At 41.7% G+C, this 27,255-nt stretch overlaps 1 protein-coding gene across 1 annotated transcript in view; it reads right to left on the bottom strand.

Moving 5' to 3' along the window:
- Nucleotides 1–24,330, bottom strand: part of LOC110163175 (glutamate receptor ionotropic, NMDA 2D) — a 56,077-nt gene extending 31,747 nt beyond the window's left edge. Inside the window, exons 1-7 of the mRNA XM_055163905.1 lie at nucleotides 24,043–24,330; nucleotides 21,083–21,289; nucleotides 20,103–20,369; nucleotides 15,187–15,515; nucleotides 14,131–14,245; nucleotides 7,728–7,933; nucleotides 5,475–5,643 (exon numbers count right to left, since the gene is read on the bottom strand). Coding sequence (XP_055019880.1) covers nucleotides 5,475–5,643; nucleotides 7,728–7,933; nucleotides 14,131–14,245; nucleotides 15,187–15,515; nucleotides 20,103–20,369; nucleotides 21,083–21,289; nucleotides 24,043–24,330 — 1,581 coding nt within the window. The remainder of the gene's footprint in view (nucleotides 1–5,474; nucleotides 5,644–7,727; nucleotides 7,934–14,130; nucleotides 14,246–15,186; nucleotides 15,516–20,102; nucleotides 20,370–21,082; nucleotides 21,290–24,042) is intronic.
- Nucleotides 24,331–27,255: the final 2,925 nt, after the last annotated feature.

Raw genomic sequence — 27,255 nt, 5'->3', positions numbered from 1 at the left:
ATTTCCTAAGAGCAACTGCTCTGTGTATAATTTCTAATGTTTTTGTAATTATTTTATTGACTATTTTCTTCCAATATTGTTGTTTCGATTGAATGTTGAAAAGTAAAAGAAACGGGCTACATTAAATGTCCAAACAGGCGACTTATGGATACCTTTTATTGCTGGTGCTGACTGTTTTTCATCTCTTAAAACTTGAGAAATACTAATTGTTCAGAGAGACACGATCATTCAGTCAACAATAAAATATCCTCATTAGTGTTCAATAATGGTCAAATTCACCTTTATTTTGTGATTTATAAATAGTGTCTATTGACTTGGGTCGCGAAGGTTTGTGACTTTTAAAATATGGGTCCCCTTAAAAACTGTTTGGGAAACACTGTTCTCCAGAAACATGTCTCAAGAGGTTTTAGATGTCATCCATGCATGTTTTAGTAATTTAGCAATCCTCCTATTCAAATCCTACTTACGGCTGGCAGTACGATTCTGTCCAATGTTTAACCCACAAGCCAACGTCACTCATACTCATTTAACATTTACAAAAGGATCAAAACTAACATAGTGATCTAAAAAAGTAATGTATTAGCAGTGAATACCCCATAGAAGTGTAATACCCTCTCTTTAATAAGACCCCATGGAGAATCAGGCATTTCAGAACATGTAAAAGTTAAAAATAAAAGGTTTTCCATAATAAAACCCCATGGAGAAGCTGGAATATCTTCTTGGTTTATAGTATTTCCTGAATAAATGCTTCCTTTGAAATAGTATAACTTTGACTTAACATAAAATTTTGGTTTTGTAATAGATGCTGCAACCCTACTGAAGAACTACAATCATGTAATAATAAAATCTGTTTAAAATAAAAAAAATAAAAAATGAGTATAGCATATAAGGTCATATTCCTGCTCTTTTATGGTTCATTTTACAATCCATCCTTTTTTGTGCAACATCTGAACCTCGACTGCACATCTACTGGCACCTTTTAGCACATTTTGATGCATTAGCAAATACTGACTGAGCATATAATTATTGCGATAATCCAAAACATACCAATCTCTACCCTGCAATCACTCTCCAAACAAGATACCGACCAACCTAGATACAAAACAAATTATCCAGGAAAGCCTATAGAAAACGCTATGGAAGAAAAAGTGCTGCGTCTGCTGATTGTACAAGTGAAGAGTTAATCTACATTAGACATACGTGTGCTTCAGAGGAAAATAAAGTAAAACAGAAGGCAGCTGCTCTGTGGATTACCCGATTTTGAAAACAACTTCTTCTTTAACCTTTTGCGTGTGAAAATAGACTGGATGGACAGCACCGGGCCAAACCAGGATATAAATAATAGTGCAGAGGATATTATGACAAGCGGCGTGTGACAGTTGGATTCTGGGACAGTGACCAAAAAGGACTCTTGGGAAGAAGTCTGTGCTAAAATGATTGTATCTTAACCAACAGAAAACAATTAACTTGAAGCATAGGGCTGTAGAAATATTGATTTATTTATCTACTACAGTAGTATAATTGCCCATTCGATAGACCTTAGGCTGGGTATCCTCTTAACAGAATGACTATCCCCGACTGGAGTCCCAAGATTAAATACAGTTTGGACATTCAATAATCCTATATTTATAAACAGGCAATAATGTCTTTTCTAATTGCATTAAGATAAATATACAATATATACACTATTTATCTGAACTATGGACAGGGACCAAGCCAGGGCTGCATAATGTTGGAATACATGAAATAAATAAATGAATAAATTAGTATTTGAGAGAAAACTAGAATGCACTACCTAGTGCCTTTGCTCAATTTCATTTCTGTCCAACAATTAGGTCAGGAATCAGAATACACTAGACAGTTCACAAAAAACATTCAACATTCTGTGATGTCAGCGATTCCCACGATCAAGGATTTAAAGCCAGAACAAAGAGAATGTTTGGTGAATTTTATCAAGAGGAAAGACGTTATTGCCCTTCTTCCTACAGGATTTGGGAAAAGCTTAATATAGAAGTTAGCCCCAGTAGCAGCGCATTACATACATCACGACCAAATAGCAGTGGTTAAATAAAAAAAAAAAGTACTCGCCTACCGTCAAGCGAATGAATTCTAATGCTGCGAAGTCAGACAGTTTCTACGACGTGAAGCTGGCTGATGAATCAGGTTAAATAAAAATTGCTACTAATACAAAAATCACAGTTTCATGACATACTAAGTCAAATCTACAGGCTTAGCAGGTTTTATGCTAATAGAGAGGATATTATACAAAATTTACTTTTTGAAGCTTTCTACCACACTGTTTCTCAAAGACTGGGTCGCCAACCTCAGGTGGGTGGCAAGAGATTTTTTTTGGGTTGCCTTGTCGACCCAATCGATCTGCATGTAGGTCTGAAATATACAGTTCTGACACAAGTTGAAATGTCAAGACATGTTTTGTATAATTTCTAATCTTTTTGTAATTATTTAATTGACTGTTTTGTTCCAGTATTGCTGGTTCAATTCAATGTTGAAAAGAAAAAGAAACGGGCTACATTTAATGTCCAAATAGGCGACTTATGTATATGTTTTATTGCTGGTTCAATGTTTTTCATTGTTTAAAACTTGAGTAATACTAACTGTTCAGAGAGACACTATCACTCAGTCAACAATAAAATATCCTCATTAATGTTCAATAATGGACAAATCCACCTTTATTTTCGATTTATGAATAATGTCTATTGACTTGGGTCACGAAGGTTTGTGACTTTTCAAATATGGGTCCCCTTAAAAAAAGTTTGGGAAACACTGTTCTACCATGTTATAACATTGTTCCCTCTTCAAAAACATGCCTGGAGAGGATTTCGATGTCGTCCATGAATATTTTAGTAATTTAGCATTATCTCCTGGGCTCTATTCAAACTCTTCTTACGGTTGGGAGTACGATTCTGTCCAATGCTTAACCCACAAGCCCCACCCATGCTCATTTAACATTTAGAAAAGAATAAAAGCTAACATAGTGATCTAAATAAGTAATGTATTAGCAGTGAATACCCCATAGAAGTGTAATACACCCTCTTTAATAAGACCCCATGGAGACGACATTTAGCTCTCTGCTCTGGACATTATAAATCAATGCAGCCTTCGCCAATTGTGTTCATTTAAAGCTGCGATCGCGATAATTCTAAGAGTTCAAATATCCATCTAAAATATACTTGTTTTTGTATTAGTCTGAGAGCGCCACAGTCTCCACAGTAACACAGACAAACATGCAGAGGGCACACTCCCCATGTAAATACGAATGACTAATTAACTGCATATAGCCACAACTAATCACAACATCTTGCCTTCATAAACGGCAAATGTAGCATAGCCAATGTTCCGTGCAGTATGTGAATGATAAATCTGTGTTTGCATAACTCAATTCCGTAGCTGTTTCTCCACTGGTGTTGTGCAGAAGGTTGTGGGTTCCATTAGCAGGAGCGTATGAGCATGAGTGTAACAAATGACAGCTGTCTGATTGCTGCTGGTTAAGTGGCCATAGCTCTCAGTGCGATTGATTTGACACTTTGTTTTAACTGGTCACCCGTGGCACCAGGCAGGAGCCGGGGTACAGGAGTACAGGAGGTGCGCGCCAACACTGCAGTAATGGAACGCATTTGGAGAAAAAAGCAGTAAACTAATCAGCTCTACATGATTTATGAGCATATATTTGATTTGAGATGTTTTGATCTGTTTTAATAATTCAGCAACATTAGGTAAATTTTGCTATTAGTCCATCCAGCCATTTTCTTCTACAGCAGGTAGGGACCAACCTCCGGGCCGGGGACGGGTACCGGGCTGTGGGTCGTTTGGTAGCGGGTCACAAAAGCGCAACCCCCCCCTCCGATATGCCACGTGGGCAGTCACCCTTCCATGTGTCGCGTGGACAGTCCCCCCTCCCGTACGTCACGGTTACCTTCCCCCCTTCCGTACGTTGCAATGACCGGTCCCCCCTCCTGTACGTCGCACGGGCTGCGCCATTAAACCAGACCTTAACCAGAACTAAACCAAGTCTAAACAAGGATTAAACCAGGTCTACACAAGGACTAAACCAGGTCTAAACCAGGTCTAAACAAAGACTAATCTAGGTCTAAAACAGGTTTAAAAACATCTAAAACATCGTCTAAATCCAGTCTAAAACCAGACTAAAGCAGGTCTAAAACCAGGACTTAAAACCAGGACTTACAAACATGACTAAAACAGGATTTAGCCATGACCCCCACTTCCCAATCCCCTTAGGTCCGCGAAATATTGTCGGACATAAAATTGGTCCATGGCGCAAAAACAGTGGGGGATCACTGTTCTACAAGGCTGGAACAGTCTTCCCTCACCCCAGACACTTCTTCCAGCTCCTCCAGTGGGACCCCAAAGTGTTCCCAGACCAGCAGTGAGACATAGTCCCTCCAGTGTGTCCTGGGTCGCCCCCAGTGGGACAGACCCTGGAGGATACCCATTCCTAATTATTTTATTAAAGTAACATGTTTCATTATTATAACATTTGCAACTGAAATAACATGAATTGGCAGTTCTGCTCTCGCCTCTCCAAAGCGGCATCTCACCATCACAACAAGTGGATTATCAGTTTTGTGCTTTGATTTCTGAAAAATGCCTACGCAACGATTTTGAACATTTGTGTGTCTAAATTCAGGGCAGCGGGCGAGGACAGGTGGTATGTAGCACTCAAGCTTCAAATGCAGGACAACACAAGATTACTCGAACAAGCATGAATCAAAAAAAAAATCTAAAATAACTAAGCTAATGAGGGAAAACGGCTAAGTTGATTCAGGGCAATACATCTTATTTAAGGCTAAATTAACACACAGAAATATTATGAACAATTTACATAATTGCAGTATACAAAGAGGAAATAAATCAAAACTGGGCAAAACCTCTAAAAATATGCTGAATATTAGGGATGCCTTCACCTGATACTGGTATCTGATATCATCGCCGCTAATAAAGAATTTGCTTGATCGGATATCGGTTCAGTCGATATCCTAGTTCAACTTGTAAACTAATGTAATAAGACTATTTACTGGTCATACTTGGCCTAGAAAGTCTCATATTATTTGAATTTTTATTTGTTCAAAGCTGTCCTGTAGTTACTTGTGGGATAAATAACAGCTACATAACACATTTGGATCAGGTATGTCTTTTTTTAAATGTTTTGTATAAATAAAATAAATGCTGTTTTCAGTCTTTACACTGGTATTGGCTAATGTTGGTAATTGTCAGATATTTAAAGACATAAAATCTGATGGTGAATCCCTACTAAATATTATGAAGAGGTTGGGTTTGAACAGGTCCAATTTCTATTACAGACAGTTTTAGATAAATATTCAGGTTTATTGCAATTTTCTCATCTTTATATACTATTACAATCCAATGCATGTGTTCTTTTTACATTGACATTACAAAGATTCATTAGTGCTGGGTCAGTGCTGGGTCAGACTCACCTCTCCAATCATGCCATTCCACACTCCGTCGATCTTCTTGCCATGTTTTCCGTTGGTCACGAGGTACAGGTCGTAGGTGAAGCCCACGATCTTTGCCAGTCTCTTGAGGATGTCGATGCAGAAGCCCTTACAGCACTGCTTCAGGGGGGCCACGCCTTCATGGATCGCACTGCACCAGTCACACAGGGTCACAACATGCACAGGGTCAGTATTACATAGACGGAAAGTGGTTTGGGCGAACGTTAGGGCTGTACAATTCTAGGGAAAAATGTAATTGTGATTTTAAGGACAAGTATTGTGATTGCATATAGATTTCTGATATATATTCCGAGTGCACATTGTAAACAACTCCATGAGCGTTTATATTTGAGAGAAGACTGAAATATGAACTGATAAACTAATACAAGATCACATCAACAGGTTCATAGAAGATTTTCTTTTCTCCAACCTATGTATTAAAGAGACAGGATATTTATATTTTGGTCTTTGCTGAGGACATTCTTTTATGTAAATAACTGCATCCCTCGCAATTTGATAATTGCGCCAACTCAATTGAGATTTGGATATGATTATAGGTCAGAAAATCGTAAATAATAATATCCTGTAATGTGCTTTACAGGCTTGTCAAATCCTCTCAAAGCGCTACACTATAGTCAGTATAAATTCACTCCACACTGGGGCAGACTGATGGAAGCGAGGCTGCCAATCTGCACCACTGGCCCCTCTGACCACTGCCAATCACTCATGAACACACTACTTTCATACCAGACAAATGGTTGAAGTGTCTTGCCAAAGGCCATAGAAGAATAGAACTTTGGGCAAGCGGGAATTGATCCTCCAAACTTCACTGGGGACCACTACTCTAAACTTTGAGCCACCATCTCGACTAGACTCTCTAAGACACACTTATACTTTCTTGAATAATTTCTTGGATCAGGCATCTGTACTTTATCTAAGGTATTATTTGAAAGAAGTGGTACTCTAAGAAATGGTACAACTTTTGGCTGCTCCATCGGCCTCTGGGACAGACAGACAGAGTGAGAGGCCATAAAGAGTATTGTGAACAGTCAGTGACAGTGATGGACTGGAGCAGGAGAGGTGTCGTCATCCTTTGAGAGGCTGCTGAACCAGAAGCTTTACTCTGCCTGACTCACTCATCCTCAGAGGGGACTGGATATTGATCAGGGCTGCACCGAAGAGGCCACAGTTTTGACAAGTGATTTATGTCAGTGCCATTGGTAAGCATCATGAAGACTCCATTCATTATGTTGTCCTTTGTCCTTTTATATGGACGCTCTGTGTCGGTATTGGGATGTTGCCACATAGTATTGTAGTGTTATAATTATTGCAAGGAGAAACATTATGATTTCTCAGTTATTCACAAATAGTAACAGAGAAATCCTTCATTTCACACTGCCTAATAGATCACCATTCCTCTATGACCAACTTTAAATTCAAACTTTCTGAACGATTAAGTAAAGTTAATGTGACATAAACCGCAAGATAAAATGGCACTTTACAAAGTGAACTTTCTTGGAGTAAAAGACTTACTTAAAGGGGTACTATGTAACTTTTTAGGTAGAGGGTCCAAAACCTTTTTTTTCTCCATGTAGAAGTTGTTTTACCTAAAATGTTCTACACAATGGCATAAAACGTGGAAATCTCCATGGAGACAAGTAGGTGACTACACCAAAGCAAAATAAGTAGACACAACAAAAATGCCAAGAATTTAAGAAATGGAAGAAGTTTAGATGGAATTATGGAACATTCAGGCAAAACAAAAATATTTTCATGAGAAAAACAGGTGACATACTGACTACCAGAAAGCTTACATAGTAGAACTTTAAGAACAATAGTAGACCCTCATTTGAACCAACAAAATTTGACCTTTTTTGAATAGTATTATAATAGTTATAAAAAGAATTTGATCATAATTATATTATATATAATTACAGTTACAATGCTATAAGCAAATTCAAAATTCAAACTAAATGAAAATTAGTTGGGTTATCTTAGGTCCACCCCTTCATGTCCCTGCTCTATTTATACCATCCGTTCCCTTCATCTCAGTCTTCTTCTTTATGTGCTCCTCTTTCCCTTCCATCTTTCAATATGGGGGCTTGCCAAGCTCAGAAGCCCCGAACTGACCTAAAACATCCCTTTGTGGAATATGTCTAGTTTATCCTGATCATTTCCTTCATGCATAATAAAGTCACATTTACGCTGTAGACTGAGAAATGTGAGTATTCAAACCTGGCATTGAGAGGTCTTCTGCAAGGCACGGAGTCACGGATGCAGGTCCCGGAGGCGGCGTCGGCGAGCTCCACGATGACGAAGGGCCTCTCCTCCAGAGTGACCACCCGAAGGTGCTGTGCGTCGTCAGGAGGTTTGAGGAAGGGGCCGTACCGGGACCAGGCTGGGTACCGCAGCCTCAGCACCCCGTTCTCCCACCAGCCTACCTGAGAGAACCAGGGAGAGGAGAGTCAAGCAGGGCACAGGCATCACACTGACTGCGACAGTAATCATTAAAGGTGCATTGTGTAACTTCTGGTGCTTTGTTACAGATCAGATCTAAGCGGAGGCAAACCACTCAAAGTCAGAATGCCTGTTTTTCTAGGTATTTTTGAGCTATAAAACCGCCAGTAATTTCATTCCAGGCAAAACAATGACATATCCATAGAAACAAGAAGAACCAAAAAGTTACATAGTGCACCTTTAAGATCCACAGCACCTGTTGAAATGTCTTCAGAAAAGTGTAAATTAGATACCAATACTATTTGGTCATTAAGAGGAAGTGGACACCAAATTGTGATGTTTGCGTTAAAACTAAAATATGTTCAGAACTGGGGGATCATACATTGAGCTGCCCATTGTTGGTTTGTTTATTTGCAATAAAGGCATCAAGTCCACAACATGGCTGCATAAATCTAATTTTGAACTGGATATAGGATTCTGAACAAAACAAAATAAGTTAAAATATGCAAAGTTATAATAAAAAATATGGACACTTATCATCAACATTCCCTGGGAGTACTGCTCTGTCTGAAGCTCCGTTACTCAGACCTGACTTAGTTCAGCTACAACAGGAGAGCTGATTTATGCAAAACAAAGTCCATCTCAAATTACGTTACAGTCACAAGCTAGACAGCATTAGACAGCAGATTTTCAGTTAAAAATCAGACACCTGAACAGGACGATGAACACTCAGACTGATCACAGGCTCTTGAAAATGTGTTTAATTCCATTTTGTGTTTTTTCTTGAGTTTTTGGTAGTTATTGTTAATGTTTGCATTGAGTCACCATGATAACTTCTGAACATTTCTGAACTCCCCCAGTGCAATGTGACTGTAAAATATCAATAATATAATATTACATTCTGTGCACTATTGAGTTCTTTATTTCCATCTTGTGTATTTGGCTGTTTATGTCTATGCTCCTTCTTAAAATGGGTAAAAATAACTCTTAGGGTATAACGCAATCCAAAGCAACTTTGTTTCACAAAACTACAATGAATAAATACCTCCAGGACTCAACCAAAATGAATTCTTCACTGTCACAAATTACCAGTATACATGGCAGTGGTTGTGTCTTTCATTATTTAACAGGGCATAGCTGCTCCTCACTCCATATGAGCCTCAGTCTAAATATTTATTGTTATGTGATACATGAACAATCGGCTGACAGTTCTGAGCATGTGTAAAGACCTCATGATGGATGGTAGTGGTTACTGCAAATTGATTGTATAAAAGCGTAATTGTTTTCCATGAAGAAATGGTGGGAGTAAAATGAAAGCATGCAGAGCTGATTTACATGTGCATCCATAAACAGGAGCATGGAGTTTGTGGGACCAAGCGCTGACGCAGGAAACAAACACAAGTGGATTTAACTTCTTAAAGATTTGCTGTGTCATGTGCACCAGGCTTAAGGTTTTTGTCAAGGTGCCATGACCAAAATGTGCTTGACTTGTCAATATAGCTTCTGTTGGCATTTTCTGCTTTTAACACGTTTGGCTTTATCCCGTAGTATTTGTACTGCACAGTGGATTTGATGTAGTTTGTAAACAGTGACAGCATAATGTACACAAAGAATAAGGCGCTTATGCAGACCGGTGTAAGGCTTGGCAGGCACCTCCTGTCTCCAGGCTGTGCGAGTGACACAGGAAGGTGCTACACTGACAATATTTGGAAAGCACTTCGGCCACACTTTTTTCAATAGACGCTCAGTCAAGTCACAGCGACCCACAAGAAACAGTCTCACCAGTAAACACAGCTTTTATCAGCAGCTCAAGACACACAAGAGAAAGGGCCAGAATCACACTTCATTTCACACTGGCACAATATTGTGGGAAAAACACAGGGGCAAAGCAAAGGGACAAAACCATGTTTGAAAATACTGTTGTTAATTACAGAGAGTGACTTTAGGAAATGTTCATTAAATTTTGGTAAAATCCTGGAAGCAGCTTTGTGTGTTCATGTCCAAAGGGGTAAAACCGTGCTCGTGTGGTCACTGGTCCTGAGCAGAGCTGGAGCTGCGAGCTAATGCTGCAGTGATTGTAAAGAGAACATTAAATATTCAGGGGCAGTAGCAAAGATGTGCATAATACACAGATAGAGAGGCGTCTTATCCTTATTCGGACTCTACGCAATAGGCTGTGTCCTATATAAGCTGTGTGCAATATGTGTGCTGTAGACTGTGTTCTATAGAGTGTGCTATAAGCCTGGGCTGCAAGATTAATCGCAATGACATCAAAATCACAATTTGGATGGGCACAACTGGAAATCGCAAAGGCTGCATCTTTTAAGTAGCATAGATTCCTTCATAAACTATAAAATACCCTGTCATATTCTGCATAAAGTTTAGTTTGCATTAGTCTTTCTGTCAATTCATCTGGATACATTTAAATATGCATTTTAATATTAAGTGTGCTATAGACTGTGTGCTATAGACTGTGTGCTCTAGGGTATAGACTGTGTGCTCTAGGGTATAGGCTGTGTGCTCTAGGGTATAGGCTGTGTGCTATAGGCTGTGTGCTATAGACTGTGTGCTCTAGGGTATAGGCTGTGTGCTATAGACTGTGTGCTCTAGGGTATAGGCTGTGTGCTATAGGCTGTGTGCTATAGGCTGAGTACTATAGGCTATAAATTGTGTGCTATAGGCTGTGTGCTATAGGTTGTGTGTTATAGTCTGTGTGCTATAGGCTATAAATTGTGTGCTATAGGCTGTGTGCTATAGGCTGAGTACTATAGGCTATAAATTGTGTGCTATAGGCTGTGTGCTATAGGCTGAGTACTATAGGCTATAAATTGTGTGCTATAGGCTGTGTGCTATAGGCTGAGTACTATAGGCTATAGGCTATAAATTGTGTGCTATAGACTGTGTGCTATAGGTTGTGTGTTATAGTCTGTGTGCTTTAGGCTACAGATTGTGTGCTGTAGGTTGTGTGCTATAGTCTGTGTGTTATAGTCTGTGTGCTATAGGCTACAGATTGTGTGCTGTAGGTTGTGTGCTGTATGTTGACTGCTACAGATTGTGTGCTATAGTCTGTGTGCTGTAGGTTGTGTGCTATAGTCTGTGTGTTATAGACTGTGTGCTATAGGTTGTGTGCTACAGGCTGTGTGCTTAGGCTGTAGGTTGTGTGCTGTAGTCTGGGTGCTATAGGTTGTGTGCTAAAGGCTATAGGCTGTGTGCAGTATGTGTACAGGCGATGTAAGGAAACGTGTAAAGCTCACGATAGCACTCACACATGTGGTTGTGTGTGTTTGTGTGGGCGGTTTCTGTACCCCAGGTTAGCAGAGAGTCGGAGGACCAGCTTCTAATTGAAAGGGATTTGTGGGATAAGGCAGAAGTCAGCTCGCTGCAGCACGCTGTGACTGGACTCTGGTGAGCTGTTAAGCCCAGCAGGAGGCTGAGAAGCTCCAATGTGTGGATCCACTGTATCTATACTGTGTGCGTGTGTGTGTGTACGTGTGTGTACGTGTGGTTATGCGGAGAGGGAGGGGCTGAGTGTCAGAGTATGGTGTGCAGAAAAGCAGCGCCGCCATGTCTTCTGACGCTGACAAGTGTAAAATCCTGGAGTCTTAAAGGGAAGGCATTTTGAGCAGGTGACAACAGCCTTATAAAGCAGCACTTTACAGAATGTGCAAGACAAGCCACAGCAACTGGTGCACAACAAAATATATTATTTTACTCTATACCACCCATCTGACAAACCAGTACAAGACTCACGTTTCAGAACATGTTTGTACAGATCTAAACTACAGGGTTAGCAGTTTTTATGCAGAAAAAGAGAGGATATTTAGTTGTTTGAAAAGGAAATTATGGTATTCAAAATAGTCAGCCTCCATTCATATTGCGATTTCGATTTGATTACGATTCATCCTACAGTCCTAAACTACAGTACACAGTCTAAACACCACATGCTATCTACTATACCTTCAACTACTCTATTTATTTTAACTGATCATCAATTTTCCATGGAGTCCTTGTCCGCAGCCCCCCACAGCAGAAGTATCCTCTGTGGCAGCTCAGCGGGGGCATAACAGAGTGGTCAAATGGTCATGGTGAGCGCACATGGCCTGCAGCGGTGGAGTGAGGCATACATCAGCGAGGCTCTGACCTGCCTGTCCCTGACTGCTTCAGAAGAACATCATGGTACAGGAGCACATGTTCACACTCACACTCACATGGACCGCTCTGCTTAAATCAGCACAAACCCTGCTCTCATTTACAATAAAAGCCTTTTGTTCCTGCAGCAGCCCATAAATGAGTCTACAGCTACATCCAATAAATATATGCTTCATGTAATGCATAGGAGCCTTCACACATACACACACACAAGTTGATTTCCTAGGCTTTTCTCGAATTAGATTAATTTAACCACTGTTTCTCATAGATTCTGGGGACACTCTGGTGGCACAAATAATTATGATCTGAATCATTTCATTTTACACAATTTATGCAGTAGAAATGACGTTTATTGCCTGTATTTAATATTTAAAAGGGGGGTATTTTACTTCTACGGGGTATTAACTGCAAACACACACCATATTTAGATCGCCATGATACATTTTATCGTTTTGACACTGTTGGGCAAGTTATTTCAAAACTGTAATGCGTTATTTTATTACTTATTACTGTCATTTCAAAGTAATTTGTTACATTACAATATTACTGCATTTAAAATCTAAGGCATTACACGACTATTGCATTACTTTTACGTTACGCTCACCAAAATCGCTGACAGTCAAATAACAATCAGTAGTGAAAATGCCGAACTTTTGCAACGTACTGTATATGGACTAAACCAGGACTAAACCAGAACTGAAGCAGAGCTGAACCACATCTAAACCAGGACTAATTTTGGACTAGGACTTGGAATCTAGGACCACCTCTGTGAGAACCTCGAGCCCATGAAGCAGGATTTCCGCAAAGCACGATCGGGTGTCCATTGCGATTAGTCCTGTGCAGCGCCGAGCTCTGCACTTGTCCTTCCGCCCACGGTTACACGGGTGCACATTCAGAAATGTAACTTTGCGTTTCACCACTGCTGATCACTGCTGATTTTAGCGAATTTGTATGAAGAAAAACTAAAAACCCACCACTTCAATTCAAGTTAAAAATGCATTATAATGCTCATTACTGACATTTGTACCAAGTAAAATATTACAATTTTTTTCCCTGTAATGCTGAACATTACTGCGTCACAGCAAAAAGAAATGCATTACTGTAATTTGTTATGTTTATAACGCATTAATCCCAACACTGTGTTTTGAAGGTGCTATATTTACTGAAAACAACATATTAACATGTTTAACAAGTTTAGCTTTCGTTTTTGGCGCTCCTGAGTCTCATCTCCCTTTGCTCTCCTCCTTCAGATCATCATGCATCTCACTAATAAATCTACTGCATATCCCATCAGCTTTGTCAAGTTGTGTACAGTATCACGTTTTTACAAATAAAAAAATAAATAAGGAGAATTTGAATTGTCGTATGGGAGCCTTGGATGACGTAGGCTTGGGGGCTGAGCATTGCACAGAATCTTACAGCGAATCGAACAGGGCCCCAGAGAGATAGCTAAATTACTGAAACCTGCATGGATGACTTTAAACTATTACGGGCCACCATAGTCTCCTCTGTTAATGGGAAACACTGATTTAACCATAGCCACTACTTGTCTAACCTTGACATAAACCCTAACCTTAACCTATTTTTATCCTCATCTGAATTTTAAATTATATAGCTGATCTAATAATAAAGCATTTACCTCACGGGGACCTGATTTTTCTGTCCATAAGGGAGCAACGTCCCCTACACATATTCAGACTTTAGGAACCAGATGTAAAAAATACCTGCCCACCACATCAACACTGGGGCTAAATTCGGAATAAATACAGGACTAAACCAAGGCATACACCAGGACTAAACCAGGATCAAACCAGGACTAAAGCAGAATCAAACCAGACCTAAACTAGGATCAAAGCAGGACCAAATCAGGACCAAAAGAGGATCAAACCAGGACTAAACCAGGGCTGAAACAGGATCAAATCAACTCTACATCAGGGCTAAACTCTGCTCAAACCAGGACAAGAGAGACCCACAGAGAGCTGGAAATGTTTAGATGGATGATATAAAACAAAAACATTTATAAATTCCTTACATCTTCCCATCCACGTCCAGGCGTCCAGGAAATAACATCCAGGAATGGGTTAGCCAGGTATCCGTCGCTGTTGAAGGAGTAGTCCCTGCCACCGAGCGTGATGTTGCTAAAATACCTGTGGGCAATGGAGCAAGATGAATGACAGCGAGTAAATACACGTTCAATAGACTCATTATATACACACTTTATTGATTTGGTTCTATGATTTCATGTCAGAGTACCATGCGTCAGAAAGGCTGTCAGTGCTTTTACCTGAAACAACCTTTTATTTTAGGTGCAAGGTCTGTGTTTTTTAGTCAAATCTTGTAACAAATGATTAGATTTTTCATTTTCTGCGTCTTTGAACCCTCTGCTGCAGCAGTGGATGAGAGCGCCGCACTGACTCCTTATGTCACTATTCTGACTTCACAACACAAAGCCAGACTGTGCCATGACAGATCGGCTGTAATGAAGCAGAAGCCTGTAATTACAGAGAGTGAACAGCAGGTAGCAGTACAAAAGAAAATAGTCTGTCTAATATTGCCCTCTCTCTTAAACATAAATGAACTCATTGATGTAAAAATTGCAATGCTATTTAGGAATTTTCAAGCATAAGAGGAACGACCCGGTGAATTGTGTAACAGATTGAAGATATTTGAGGACTGTTCACTGTATTCTGTCAGTTCTAACATAAAAATATATGTGGAGCATACAGTATGTGCACTGAAGAGTGCCGTAAAATGAGGTACAATGATAAGCATGGTCGCTTGGCCTACCTGTTACAGTGCACTGCTGTCTGTTTGCAAAGCCTATGAGGAATATATTAAAGCGGCTTCATTAATATACATGAGACATGCTCTGCTTGCTACAGATGCTGGGGTAATTTTGCCAACTCACAACTACACGCACCAACAACATCTATTTTGCATGGATGATAGCCAGACCCAAACTCAGATATCCCCGGTGCGCATGATCTCTGACACAGCAGCCAGATCGGCATCAATCCAGTTTGATTCTCTTTTACAAAAAAAGGCTGTCAAACTACACCGTTTTTATTTTTAACTTTTAACTTCTCACCTCATCCTGCCTCGTAGTCTCTGGGTCTGGTTGGCATCAGTCATGCAGTTGGTGACAAAATTTGGCCCTCCCGTGGTTCCATAGTCCTTGCGCATGGCCACAGCTCCGTGGGTGAGCACGGACACCCCGCGGGCGATCCTGCGCCTGGGTTCGTCCCTCCAGCCCTGCGGCCGTACGGCGAACAGCGCCCGGGGCATTGTGTCCATGCTCAGCCCGGACAGAGCGGGACCCACCGCAAACCACATGTGGGATGCGCCCGCCTGACCCGCTGCCCACGCTGCCCGGAACACAAGCTCCGCCTCCTCCTGCGAGCAGTACAGCAAACGCACCTACGGGACGGTAGGAGCAGGGAGGGGTGAGGGACACACACACACATACAGCCTAGTGAGATCAGGAGGGACAGGGACAGACAGAGATGGATACAGACCAGGATGAAACCATGGGAAAGACTCAGATCTGAATGTGTATATGTGCTGAAGGAGGCAAGAAGAGCGAGCAGTGCTCTGATAAGCTCCATGGGATTAGCCGTATGTTCAGAGAGAATCACACAGAACAAGGGCGCGTGCCAACACCAGCAAGAGGTCAGCTCCTAATGAGCCCCGGCCTGATGAAATGATTTACATTTATGAATAATAACAGTAAAACAAGACGGAGAAACTGTAACAGAGGCTCGGGCAGAAAGAGGGGGGAGGAAGGTTAGAAGCCAAGCACACCTGAGGGAAAGCAAGGCGAGAGGTTAAACTCGGACATGTGTTATTAAGAGCAGAGCAGAAAGAAAGGACCTGAGACCACAGAGGGGCTATGCCAGGGGAGGGGCCGGGGGAGAGGGACAGACGCAAAACACAGGGCACTCCTTGGAGAATGGGACCATTGGGGACAGCAGAAAAGCAAGAGTTGACAGATTTTAGTTAAACAAGGCCCTGGTGAGATGAGAGCTGAGAGCAGGTACTGTACACTATCTACTGTATAGAGCAAGATAGGCAGAAATACCAGTTATAGCAGGTGCATATAAAAAGACATCAGCGACAGTGGGTTAGCTCTGCCACAAATGCTGAGGTAAGGAAGGCTCGAGATGAGGTGCAAAATTGACCAAAGAAGGTTTTAAAGGGTTAGAGGGGAAATTGAACAGGGAAGTGAATTGACAAAAAAAAAAGAAAAAAAAAAAAGAAATGGATCCAGGGAGGAAGGGTTGTGATTGTGAGCTTAAATGCTGACTGAAACAAAACACACTATAAGTAAAAAGAGTAAAATAAAGGCAAGAAAAATGGGTCTGTGAGGAGATGAGGAAGAAATAAGAATTAAAGGACACAGAAGAAGAGGGGGGAGGAGGCTGAGAGCACATTTTAAGAACGATGGCTTCATTGAATTTTGAACCGTAATGGCTTGGCAAAACAATCCAACCCGTATGCCAATAAAGCTCCAGTGAATTAGAAGGGGGTAGAGTGACAGAGGGAGGGGAGCTCTTAAGACACAGACACACACAACATTTAAAAACAGGAAATGAAGAAAAACAGACAAATGCAACTGCACAAGTAGAAACACAGAGGACTTAAAGCATGTATTAAAGGGACTACATCTGGGTTTCAGACGGAAGGAGAATAGCACCGTTGCCATGACAGATAGCACTAGTTTGCATCTGACTTCACAATATTTTATAACGCCTGTAGTTTAAAATGAAAGGACAGGTTAGATTTCTATACTAAGAATTGGCTGCAGATTTTTTTTAACCCTAGTTTAAGCAATAAGATAAATACGGTGAGTTTATAGAGCTAAATCCTAACAAATAATGATAAGATTCAATGTTTATGGATCGTAAGTTTGGATATAAATGGACACCTAAATCTCCAAAATATATTCTATTGAAATGACAACATAATGAAATTGTGAACGGAACACAACTTATACTCTAAACTAAATATTAAACTTTTTCATATTCAAAATTGTCCATGAATATTGTGCTTTAACGAGGCTTTTCAAACAATAATGAGCATCTTGTTTGTTCCTGTGGTATAATTTGAATAATGTATCCGTCACGAAAATACTGCATAGCCCTAATAATCATGAAATTTATCAAAATACCAGTAGAAGTAAGCTAAGTAAGATTAAAAAAATAACACAGTGGTGGTAATTTGAGTTCTGGCATAAACAGAACAAGTCTAGTGAAGTTGTATAGACTTTAAAAACACAGAGGAGCTTCATGGATTACAACATGCAGACAATAAGACAACATGATGCAGACAGTTTGGACACAATTAGCAGCATTACTAAAACATGCTTCAATGAAATGCAGATATGTTTTTAATGAAGACAAAAGGCATTATTATAACATGCTTTAAAGCTACAAAAAGCCAAAGTCAAAGTCAAATTTTAATGGTGCTGAAGATTCAGTCATTTCTAATCATCAGTGATCAGCTCGGGGCTTTTGAATCGAGAGGTCTACAGCCAAAATTTGACAGGAAAAGCATGTGGTCTGAATTTCAGATTTGACTTTTTTGTGTTAAACTCTTTCTTGTTAATTTAAATTAATGTTAAAAGGTGCACCACAGAGATGCTGTTTCTTTGCCAGGAATTTTTCACAGTACAATACTAAAGTTACCTATTTCCATGGAGACAAGCAACAAGCCAATTTACAAGTCGGGTTTGTGGAGAGGTGGGCCCGCTTACAGTAGAATGCATATTTTTCAAGGTATTATTTCATAGTTAAAAAAATGCCTATAACACAATAATAAGCAAAGTTTAATGCTATAGTGTGGTAGCCTGATTCGTCAGCGGGTTTTACTTTGTGGAAACCGTCTGACCTTGCAGACAGGTACTTTTTTAATTTAACCAATCACTGCTATTTGGTCGTGACATATGTAATGCGCCACTAACGGGGCTAACTGGTATATTAAGCTTTTCCCAAATCCCGTAGAAAAAAGGGCAATAACATTTTTACCCTTGATAAAATTCACCAAACATTCTCTTTGTTCTGGCTTTAAATCCTCGACCTCGGGAATTGTTGCCAACACAGAATGTATGGCTCTTTGCTGATTGGCTGGTGCCCGAATTTTCACTTCCGGGGTTCTTGCAAACCGTCTATTGTATTCTGATTCCTGACCTAGTCGCTGGAGAGAAATGAAATTGAGCGGAGGCACTAGGTAGTGCAAGCCTGGCTAATCCAACGAAATTCCAATGAAAGCAATTTTACTGATATATCTCCATGAACACATCTAGGTGCTGGATTCTAACCAGCGAAGTTACATAGTGTACCCTTAAAAGCATTTTTTGAGTGTTTTTGAAAAGAGAAAAACTCAAATCAACAAAAAAGAACAGGTTAGTGGATTTAGTTTTTGCCATATCATCCAGCCCTAATACAGTTCCTTTATTACTCCACAGAAACACAGCGAAAGTGCGCGTGATGCAAAATGCCTTAACAAAGCAATCAAAGCATTTATTAACCTCAGGAGGGAACGCACTTAAAGAAAGAAGTGATTGTTATATGGTGCAATAGGCCCACAAAGCGCCGCACTGCACACACACAAGCGTTCTATTAGCGGTGACACTGGCAAAGAGGAGGTTAAGGAATCCAATACATGCACTAGCTAATCGACTAGCGCGCAGGCACACACAGGGCTGCAGTGGCCATGCTGAGACATAAGCAATGACATTGAGACCGAGATTAAACCAAGCCAGGGAAAACAGAGGGGTCTTGCCGTTATGGGGGAGGGGGGTGAAGATGCAGTAGTAGTCAGGATGGGCAAACGGTTACGGGGGATGAAAAGGAATATCGTCAAAGCCTAGCGAGCTCGTCTCTAGGCAAAGAATTACATAAGGTAGAGAGGATGGAGATTGAATGGAGTGGTTCATAAGGTCAAAATAGATTTAAGGAAAGGAGGACAATGGGATAAAAGATGGACTGTGTTGCAGGAGAATAGGGAACGAATGAAGGGTGTAGTCATAAAAAGGTACCAACAAGCAAGTTTGAGGGGTTAGATCAGGCAAATTGTGTGTTCAAATGCAACAAGCAAAAAACACAAATCATTCTGTCAATATGGAGTGTTTTGGTTGACTCTTGAAACATTGAAAGTCTTGAAATAGGTTGCGTTCACGTTCTAAAGTTGGGATGTTTCAGATGGAGCGTAGGGACCTATATAACTCTATTATCTATCTATTTTTGGAAGATGTCCGTGACGTCTGTTTTCACTCAAAAACTTTTGTCCAGTTGACTGAATTAAATTTTCTTTTGCTATTTTTGAAACTGAAAATCCACAAACTTTGAACCAGACTTCATGGAGATTGGGTCCACATGCACTTGCCATTTAAGCCTATGACTCAGCGTCCTTTCAGCTGACAAGAATCACATGTTTCTGTTTGAGTAATGCTACCACATTTTGAAGCTATTCTAAAAAAAAGGTTAGTTCATTTTTGCAGACAGAGAGGAAAGGCCCAGTAATTACAGAGAGCAGAGCCAGTTTCACACATCTGTATTATGAGTTGCTCTTCTGGCTCGATGTTAAACTATGGCCAGTTTAGAAATGCTGATGTATTTATTTTGAACGCAACCTATAAATTCGTAGATGATAATAAAGAGACAAAAAGCTTTACATGGTTTACCCGAGTAGAGATGAAGGGGAAATATATGGATAAAAGTTAGTTGATGTGAAGGTAAACCTATGTAAAGTCTCTAGTCTCACTGAGGCCAATAGACAGAACAGAGTTGTGTATTTTCTTGTTAGTTTCAGTGCTTTTACAGATGAGTAGGAAAAGAAGAACTGAGTGATAGAGGAGAGAGGGGAGAGAGAGATGTGGAGGTACAGAGGGAGAGACGAAGAAGGAAGGAAAAAGCTGGGTGCCACCTGTGAGAGAGCGGCCCCTGGTGGTGATGTGCAGCACTTCCTCCTGTCTCCTCCTGTCCCCCTCCCTCCCCCCTGTCTCACCTGCGCCTCGTTCTCCTTCAGCAGCCTGCGCGTGCGAGCCCCCCCTGGGTCATCGGTCACGTTCAGGATCACCACACTCTTCTTCTCCCAGCCAATGAACGAGCCGTCCGTCAGGCCCTCCACCACTGACAGGAAGTCCTGGTATCCATGGTGACGAGTCGAGACCACCGAGAAGGCGGTCCAGTCGTACTCCTCCAGCACCTCGAAGATGACCTCCAGCTGCAGCGCCGTGGACGAGCTGAACTGCAGAAAGATGGAACCTGTCTCCTGATGTGGGACAGAGCAGCAGATGGGGTTAATATTTGGCAGAGGAAGAGTGTAAAACGAGAGTGTGAGACAGCACTTTGAACTGCACCATGTTTTTCACAGTGTTGCAGCATCAAGGGGTTTGAAGTTTTACAGAACAGCACTAATGCAGCTGCAGGCCAGAGCAGCTCCCATTGTTCCAGCTTCTCTCATGACGTCCAGAAAAACACTCTCTAAAAAGTGAGTCTATTTGCAGCCCATGGTGCAAGGGTGTCTCTTCAAAGAGCACCATCAAAGAATTCCAATTTTATTTCTCAACAGGAGCTCACCTTGTTATTTGTAAGCATAAATACTTGTCTTTAAATAGTTTTCAAATGTAAGAAAATCAAACAAAATACCAAAAGTCACCTATATACTTGCTCATCTGATTACTTCCCACAGGAACATTAGAGCAAGATGGCTGCCATTTACAGATCAAACAGTGGGACTGGAGCAGCGGCCCTGACCTTCAGTCTCCCCCCTCCCTCTGGACCCTCTCTGCTCCTCTGAATAAAATCACAGGACATCACTGCACTGCGTTACTGCAACACTCTGACACCTGGCACTTTATGTTTTACTTTTCATTGCTCCCATGGGGCACACACATTTCTTAATGTCTTTATAGCTCTCGAGTTTATTTTTCCTTTTTATCCAACACATGCTTGTATCCCTCTCCCCTCACAGCCTTCTCCTACCTGAGGCATCCTCCCCAGCCCAGCTCCCCCTCCTACTGCCACTATGGGCAGTCCCGTTTGGGCCGAGACAAACTCCAGCATTGGGGCCAGTGGGCCCCAGGCCGTGCGTGGGGGCCTCTCCTCTTCATACACCAGACCCTGCAGGGGCCGTGCAGCCAGCAGCTCACACAGCTGGGACAGCACAGTCTTTGGACTACTGTCATTCACCTGCAACAGGAGGAAGGCAGGGACAGACAGAGGTCAGTGTGAGAGAGGGAACTGTGTCGTACAAAGATGTGCGCATATGTGCACAACATCTGTGTGTACATACATGCGTGTCTTACATACATGTGTGTATATGTGTTCAACATCATGTGTGTATCGTACAGACAGGGTACACGTGAAGTACATAGAAGTTAATCTGTGTTGTATACACAGGGTGCATTGTAGGTCGCTCAGTACATAAAAGTTACATGTGTGTAGTACATACAGGGCACAAGAGTATAGTACATACAGGGTTTGTGTGGAGTACATACAGGGTGCTTGTACATAGTATATACAGGGTATGTGTGCAGTACAAACATGTGTGTAGTAAATAAAGGGTACATGTGTGCTGTACATACAGGGTATGTGTGTGTAGTACATACAGGGTACGTGTGTGTAGTACATACAGGGTACGTGTGTGTAGTACATACAGGGTACGTGTGTGGTAGCACATACAGGGTACGTGTGTGGTAGTAAATACAGGGTACATGTGTGCTGTACATACAGAGTGCGTGTGAGTAGTACATACAGGGTACGTGTGTGTAGTACATACAGGGTACATGTGTGCTGTACATACAGGGTACATGTGTGCTGTACATACAGAGTGCGTGTGAGTAGTACATACAGAGTACGTGTGAGTAGTACATACAGGGTACGTGTGTGTAGTACATACAGGGTACATGTGTGCTGTACATACAGAGTGCGTGTGAGTAGTACATACAGAGTGCGTGTGAGTAGTACATACAGGGTACGTGTGTGTAGTACATACAGGGTACATGTGTGCTGTACATACAGAGTGCGTGTGAGTAGTACATACAGAGTGCGTGTGAGTAGTACATACAGGGTACGTGTGTGTAGTACATACAGGGTACGTGTGTGTAGTACATACAGGGTACGTGTGTGTAGTACATACAGGGTACGTGTGTGTAGTACATACAGGGTACGTGTGTGGTAGTAAATACAGGGTACATGTGTGCTGTACATACAGGGTATGTGTGTGTAGTACATACAGGGTACGTGTGTGTAGTACATACAGGGTACGTGTGTGTAGTACATACAGGGTACGTGTGTGGTAGTACATACAGGGTACGTGTGTGTAGTACATACAGGGTACGTGTGTGTAGTACATACAGGGTACGTGTGTGTAGTACATACAGGGTACGTGTGTGTAGTACATACAGGGTACGTGTGTGTAGTACATACAGGGTACGTGTGTGTAGTACATACAGGGTACGTGTGTGTAGTACATACAGGGTACGTGTGTGGTAGCACATACAGGGTACGTGTGTGTAGTACATACAGGGTACGTGTGTGTAGTACATACAGGGTACGTGTGTGTAGTACATACAGGGTACGTGTGTGTAGTACATACAGGGTACGTGTGTAGTACATACAGGGTACGTGTGTAGTACATACAGGGTACGTGTGTGTACATACAGGTACGTGTGTGTAGTAAATACAGGGTACATGTGTGCTGTACATACAGAGTGCGTGTGAGTAGTACATACAGGGTACGTGTGTGGTAGTAAATACAGGGTACATGTGTGCTGTACATACAGAGTGCGTGTGAGTAGTACATACAGAGTGCGTGTGAGTAGTACATACAGGGTACGTGTGTGGTAGTAAATACAGGGTACGTGTGTGTAGTACATACAGGGTACGTGTGTAGTAGTACATACAGGGTACGTGTGTGGTAGTACATACAGGGTACGTGTGTGGTAGTAAATACAGGGTACATGTGTGCAGTACATACAGGGTACGTGTGTGTAGTACATACAGGGTACGTGTGTGGTAGTAAATACAGGGTACATGTGTGCAGTACATACAGGGTACGTGTGTGTAGTACATACAGGGTACGTGGTGGTAGTAACATACAGGGTACGTGTGTGTAGTACATACAGGGTACGTGTGTGTAGTACATACAGGGTACGTGTGTGTAGTACATACACGGTACGTGTGTGGTAGCACATACAGGGTACGTGTGTGTAGTACATACACGGTACGTGTGTGGTAGCACATACAGGGTACGTGTGTGTAGTACATACAGGGTACGTGTGTGGTAGCACATACAGGGTACGTGTGTGGTAGTAAATACAGGGTACGTGTGTGGTAGTAAATACAGGGTACATGTGTGCAGTACATACAGGGTACGTGTGTGGTAGCACATACAGGGTACGTGTGTGTAGTACATACACGGTACGTGTGTGGTAGCACATACAGGGTACGTGTGTGTAGTACATACAAGGTATGTGTGTGGTAGTAAATACAGGGTACATGTGTGCTGTACATACAGAGTGCGTGTGTGTAGTACATACAGGGTACGTGTGTGTAGTACATACAAGGTATGTGTGTGGTAGTAAATACAGGGTACATGTGTGCTGTACATACAGAGTGCGTGTGTGTAGTACATACAGGGTACGTGTGTGGTAGCACATACAGGGTACGTGTGTGGTAGTAAATACAGGGTACATGTGTGCTGTACATACAGAGTGTGTGTGTGTAGTACACATAGGGTGCTTGTGTGGGTCTCTGAAAACATAAAAGGTGCATGTGTAGAGCAGAGAGCGTGTGGTGCAGACAGTACAGGTGGTCAAAGAGCAGATTCATTCACACAGCAGTGAGCAGCTCATTCAGAGCACAAAGTGAGGGGCGTATGAATAATAGAGGGTCACTGTCAGGCCCTGTGTTAAATAGTGAATGAGCAGTGTGTGTCTGACCTGTAGCCAGATGACGTTGGCAGAGCCCCACTGGGTGACCACACTCTCTCCTAAGGACCCGTAGACCCGACCGAAGCCCGGGTACAGCACCCGCCCCCCGGGCCCCGCCACAGCCGCCTCGGCCTGCACCGTGGCTCCGGCGTGGATCACTGCTATGTTGAAGTTCATGATGGCCCCGGCATCGCGCTCCCGCGGGCTGGGCCGGAGCAGAAGGTGGGGGGAGGCGTCCAGCAGACCTGCCCACTCTACCAGCACCAATAGGAGAGAGAGAGTAGGTATGGCGACCATGGCAACCTGCCGAGGGGGGAGGCAGATATATATCGCTCTAAGAGAGGGTGCCTGCGAAGAGAAGGGGAAAAAGATTAAGTTAGACTCAGGTGTTTGTGCTGAAACAAGCTTCTGTTATTTTCAGAAATAAAATACACACAGCAACGCATGTGTGGGGAAAATGCTAAGTGTGAGAGAGAGGGGGGCACAAACTGATCAGAGATTGCACACGAGCAGCAGCGAATAATGAATTCTGAATCCAATCATGGCCTAATAAAAGTTAGCGTTGGCTGGAAAAAGCACTGAATGAGGAATATGGAATGTAGAGAGAGGAAAACAATGAAGCCGGGAAAACAAAACTAGATGGAAAGATGAAATGAGCGCTATTTAGGCTGCGGCCGTGCAGAAACAAAGCAACAGAGACTGGCCGTTAGAGGCAAGGGTGAAAACCAAAGAGCGCAAATAGCCAACACAGACAAAGAGGGGGCGGAGGGGGTTATTGTGCCGCATGAATGATAACAACAATTAAGACGACTGTAAACACACACACTCTCAGAAAGCACGCACACTTTTGGAGAAGCGCACAATGCAGGCCTGCACCGTGCCCTCACACTAGTCTAATGATAGAGAGATATGAGGGTTAATGCAGTAAGCACAAACATATGCGCACATTGTGGGCCCAGCACAGACAAAGATAATGACTACCTGTGAGATAGCAGGGTTAATATGTTAGCCGCGCACGCACACCAACACAGCACATCATTTTCAATTTACTCTTGGTGCCAAATGCCCTCCCTCCTTTTCTCTCCATTTCCTTCTCTCCACTGCCTTTTAGAATTCTCTATCTCTTCGGCCTATTTCCATGGCTTCAGGTACCAACACAATTGCACTGATTAAAGACCCTGTACCCGATTCTTTCCCATGTATGTGAGCAACATTTGTCTAACCCCAGTGTATTGTATAAGCAGCTCTTGAGGTTAAAATAAGTAAGTCTGCATTTAAAGGTGCACTGTGTGACCTTTCTGCTTGTCTCCTCGGTGATGTTATTGCTTTGCCTAGGATGTACCACAGTATGTCATTAACAAATATATATTGTATTTATTCAAGTTACAGGTGTTTTTATTTCTCAAAACCAGAGGTGGGGACTTGCAAGTGGTGACTTGGACTCAAGTCAGACTTGAGTCACTATTTTTAGGACTTGAAACTTGACCTGATAAATGGACTAAGACTTAGGACTCGACTTGGACTTGAAGGTCAGTGACTTGGGACTTGACTTGGACTTGAGGCCTGTGACTTGGGAAGCATTTTTAAATCTGAATTCTTTCTGTTCTGACTGTAATGATTCACACTAAAGTCTTTACATTTAAAAATTAAAGAAATTGCGTTTGTACAACTCTTACATACTCATAAATACTCACATGTAAATATACTATGACTTTATTTTATACAATTTATCTTAAAAGTCATAAGTTCCAAAAATCTAAGCTATATTTAGTACTTTGGTTTAAAAACTTGAAATGACTTGAAGCTCAAAGCAGATCTTGGACTTGACTTGGACTTATGGGCCAGTGACTCGAGACTCGAATTGGACTTTCCTGTCTTTGACTTGGGACTTGACTCGGACTTGAGGTCAAAGTCTTGAGACTTACTTGAGACTTGCGAAACAATGACTTGGTCCCACCTCTGCTCAAAACTACCACAAAAACATACATTCTGACTCTAAGCAGGACCACTTCTCCACAGATCTGACCTTAACTTGGCCTGGTGATGTGGCCTGCTTGTCCATGGGGATGGTTAAATTAAATGCCATAGTGTAGAAGTGGTTTATTGTCCAAGTAATTGCCCAGTAAGAGTACATTAGTCTCAGAAAGTAATGAAAAGTGCTTATAAACTCATCGTGGTGAATAATTAGGATACTCAGAATGCATAAGGTAAATGATGAATAACTTTGGATCACTGTTACCAGTTTGAAATTATCTAGTTCTGTTTTTTTATGTTTTTAAGACAGTAAAATCAGGTCTTTAACTGGAGACAATTTCCAGTCAAAGTGTCCCTGCGTTCCTTTATTTTGGTACATTTCTCTTCCTGTGACCTGGTCCCTTTGTCACCGTGGCTGATCTGTCTTTGGGGGAGCAGACAAAACATGAATTGTCAGGAGGGATGAATGAGACGACGCACAACTGAGGAGCTGAGAGAAGACGCTTAGTGCTGCCATCCGCTAATCATTAGAAAGTCCATGTTTCAATCAAAGCTGTTACAGTGTGAAAGGGGAGTGCAAATCACAGCAGTCAGGTTTTATATTCACTCTAACAAGTGTGAATTTTTCAGTTATACCATGCTACTACTGTATATGCAAGCCTGTGCAGTGCTGTTCATAACACTGACAAAAATATCATGCGATGCTGTACAGATGTCAAAAGCTTCAAAAATCAGATAGTAATTGGTTGAAAAACTAGTATCATAAGAACTAGATACTCATTTGAGAAAGTACTGATAAAAAATCCCCCTAACAGAAAAGAATTTGACATTTCTTTGACACTTTAGTTTCATCAGTAGGGCTGGGTATTATTAAGAAGTTGCTGATACGATACGTCTCAATACAGTGCACTTTCGATTCAATACAATATATTTCAAATTGATTCGGTACGGTTCATTAAAAAATAAGGCTAAATGATGGTTGTGATACTAAGAGTCTTGGTTAAACCTCTTCTTGTGCAAAAATAATTTGAAACACATGTTCATTTTACTCTAGCCTGTTTCATCAGAAAGGGTTCACTTCATGGAAACCTTCTGACCTTTCAGCATTAGGATTCGTTCGCTTGACGGGAGGTGGGTCCTTTTTTTATTTAACCATTTGCTACTATTTGATCATGACGTATGTAATGTGTCGAAACGCTCAGTGGTGCCCAAATAATTGTCGGAACAACAAACAAAGCAGAGAGTGAA

Source organism: Boleophthalmus pectinirostris, unplaced genomic scaffold, assembly GCF_026225935.1.
Source record: "Boleophthalmus pectinirostris isolate CB_2022bp ecotype Guang Dong unplaced genomic scaffold, ASM2622593v1 HiC_scaffold_6, whole genome shotgun sequence".
Lineage (NCBI taxonomy): Eukaryota > Metazoa > Chordata > Actinopteri > Gobiiformes > Gobiidae > Boleophthalmus > Boleophthalmus pectinirostris.
The sequence above is the reverse complement of the archived record's forward strand: the minus strand, read 5'-3'. Positions and strand labels throughout refer to the sequence as shown.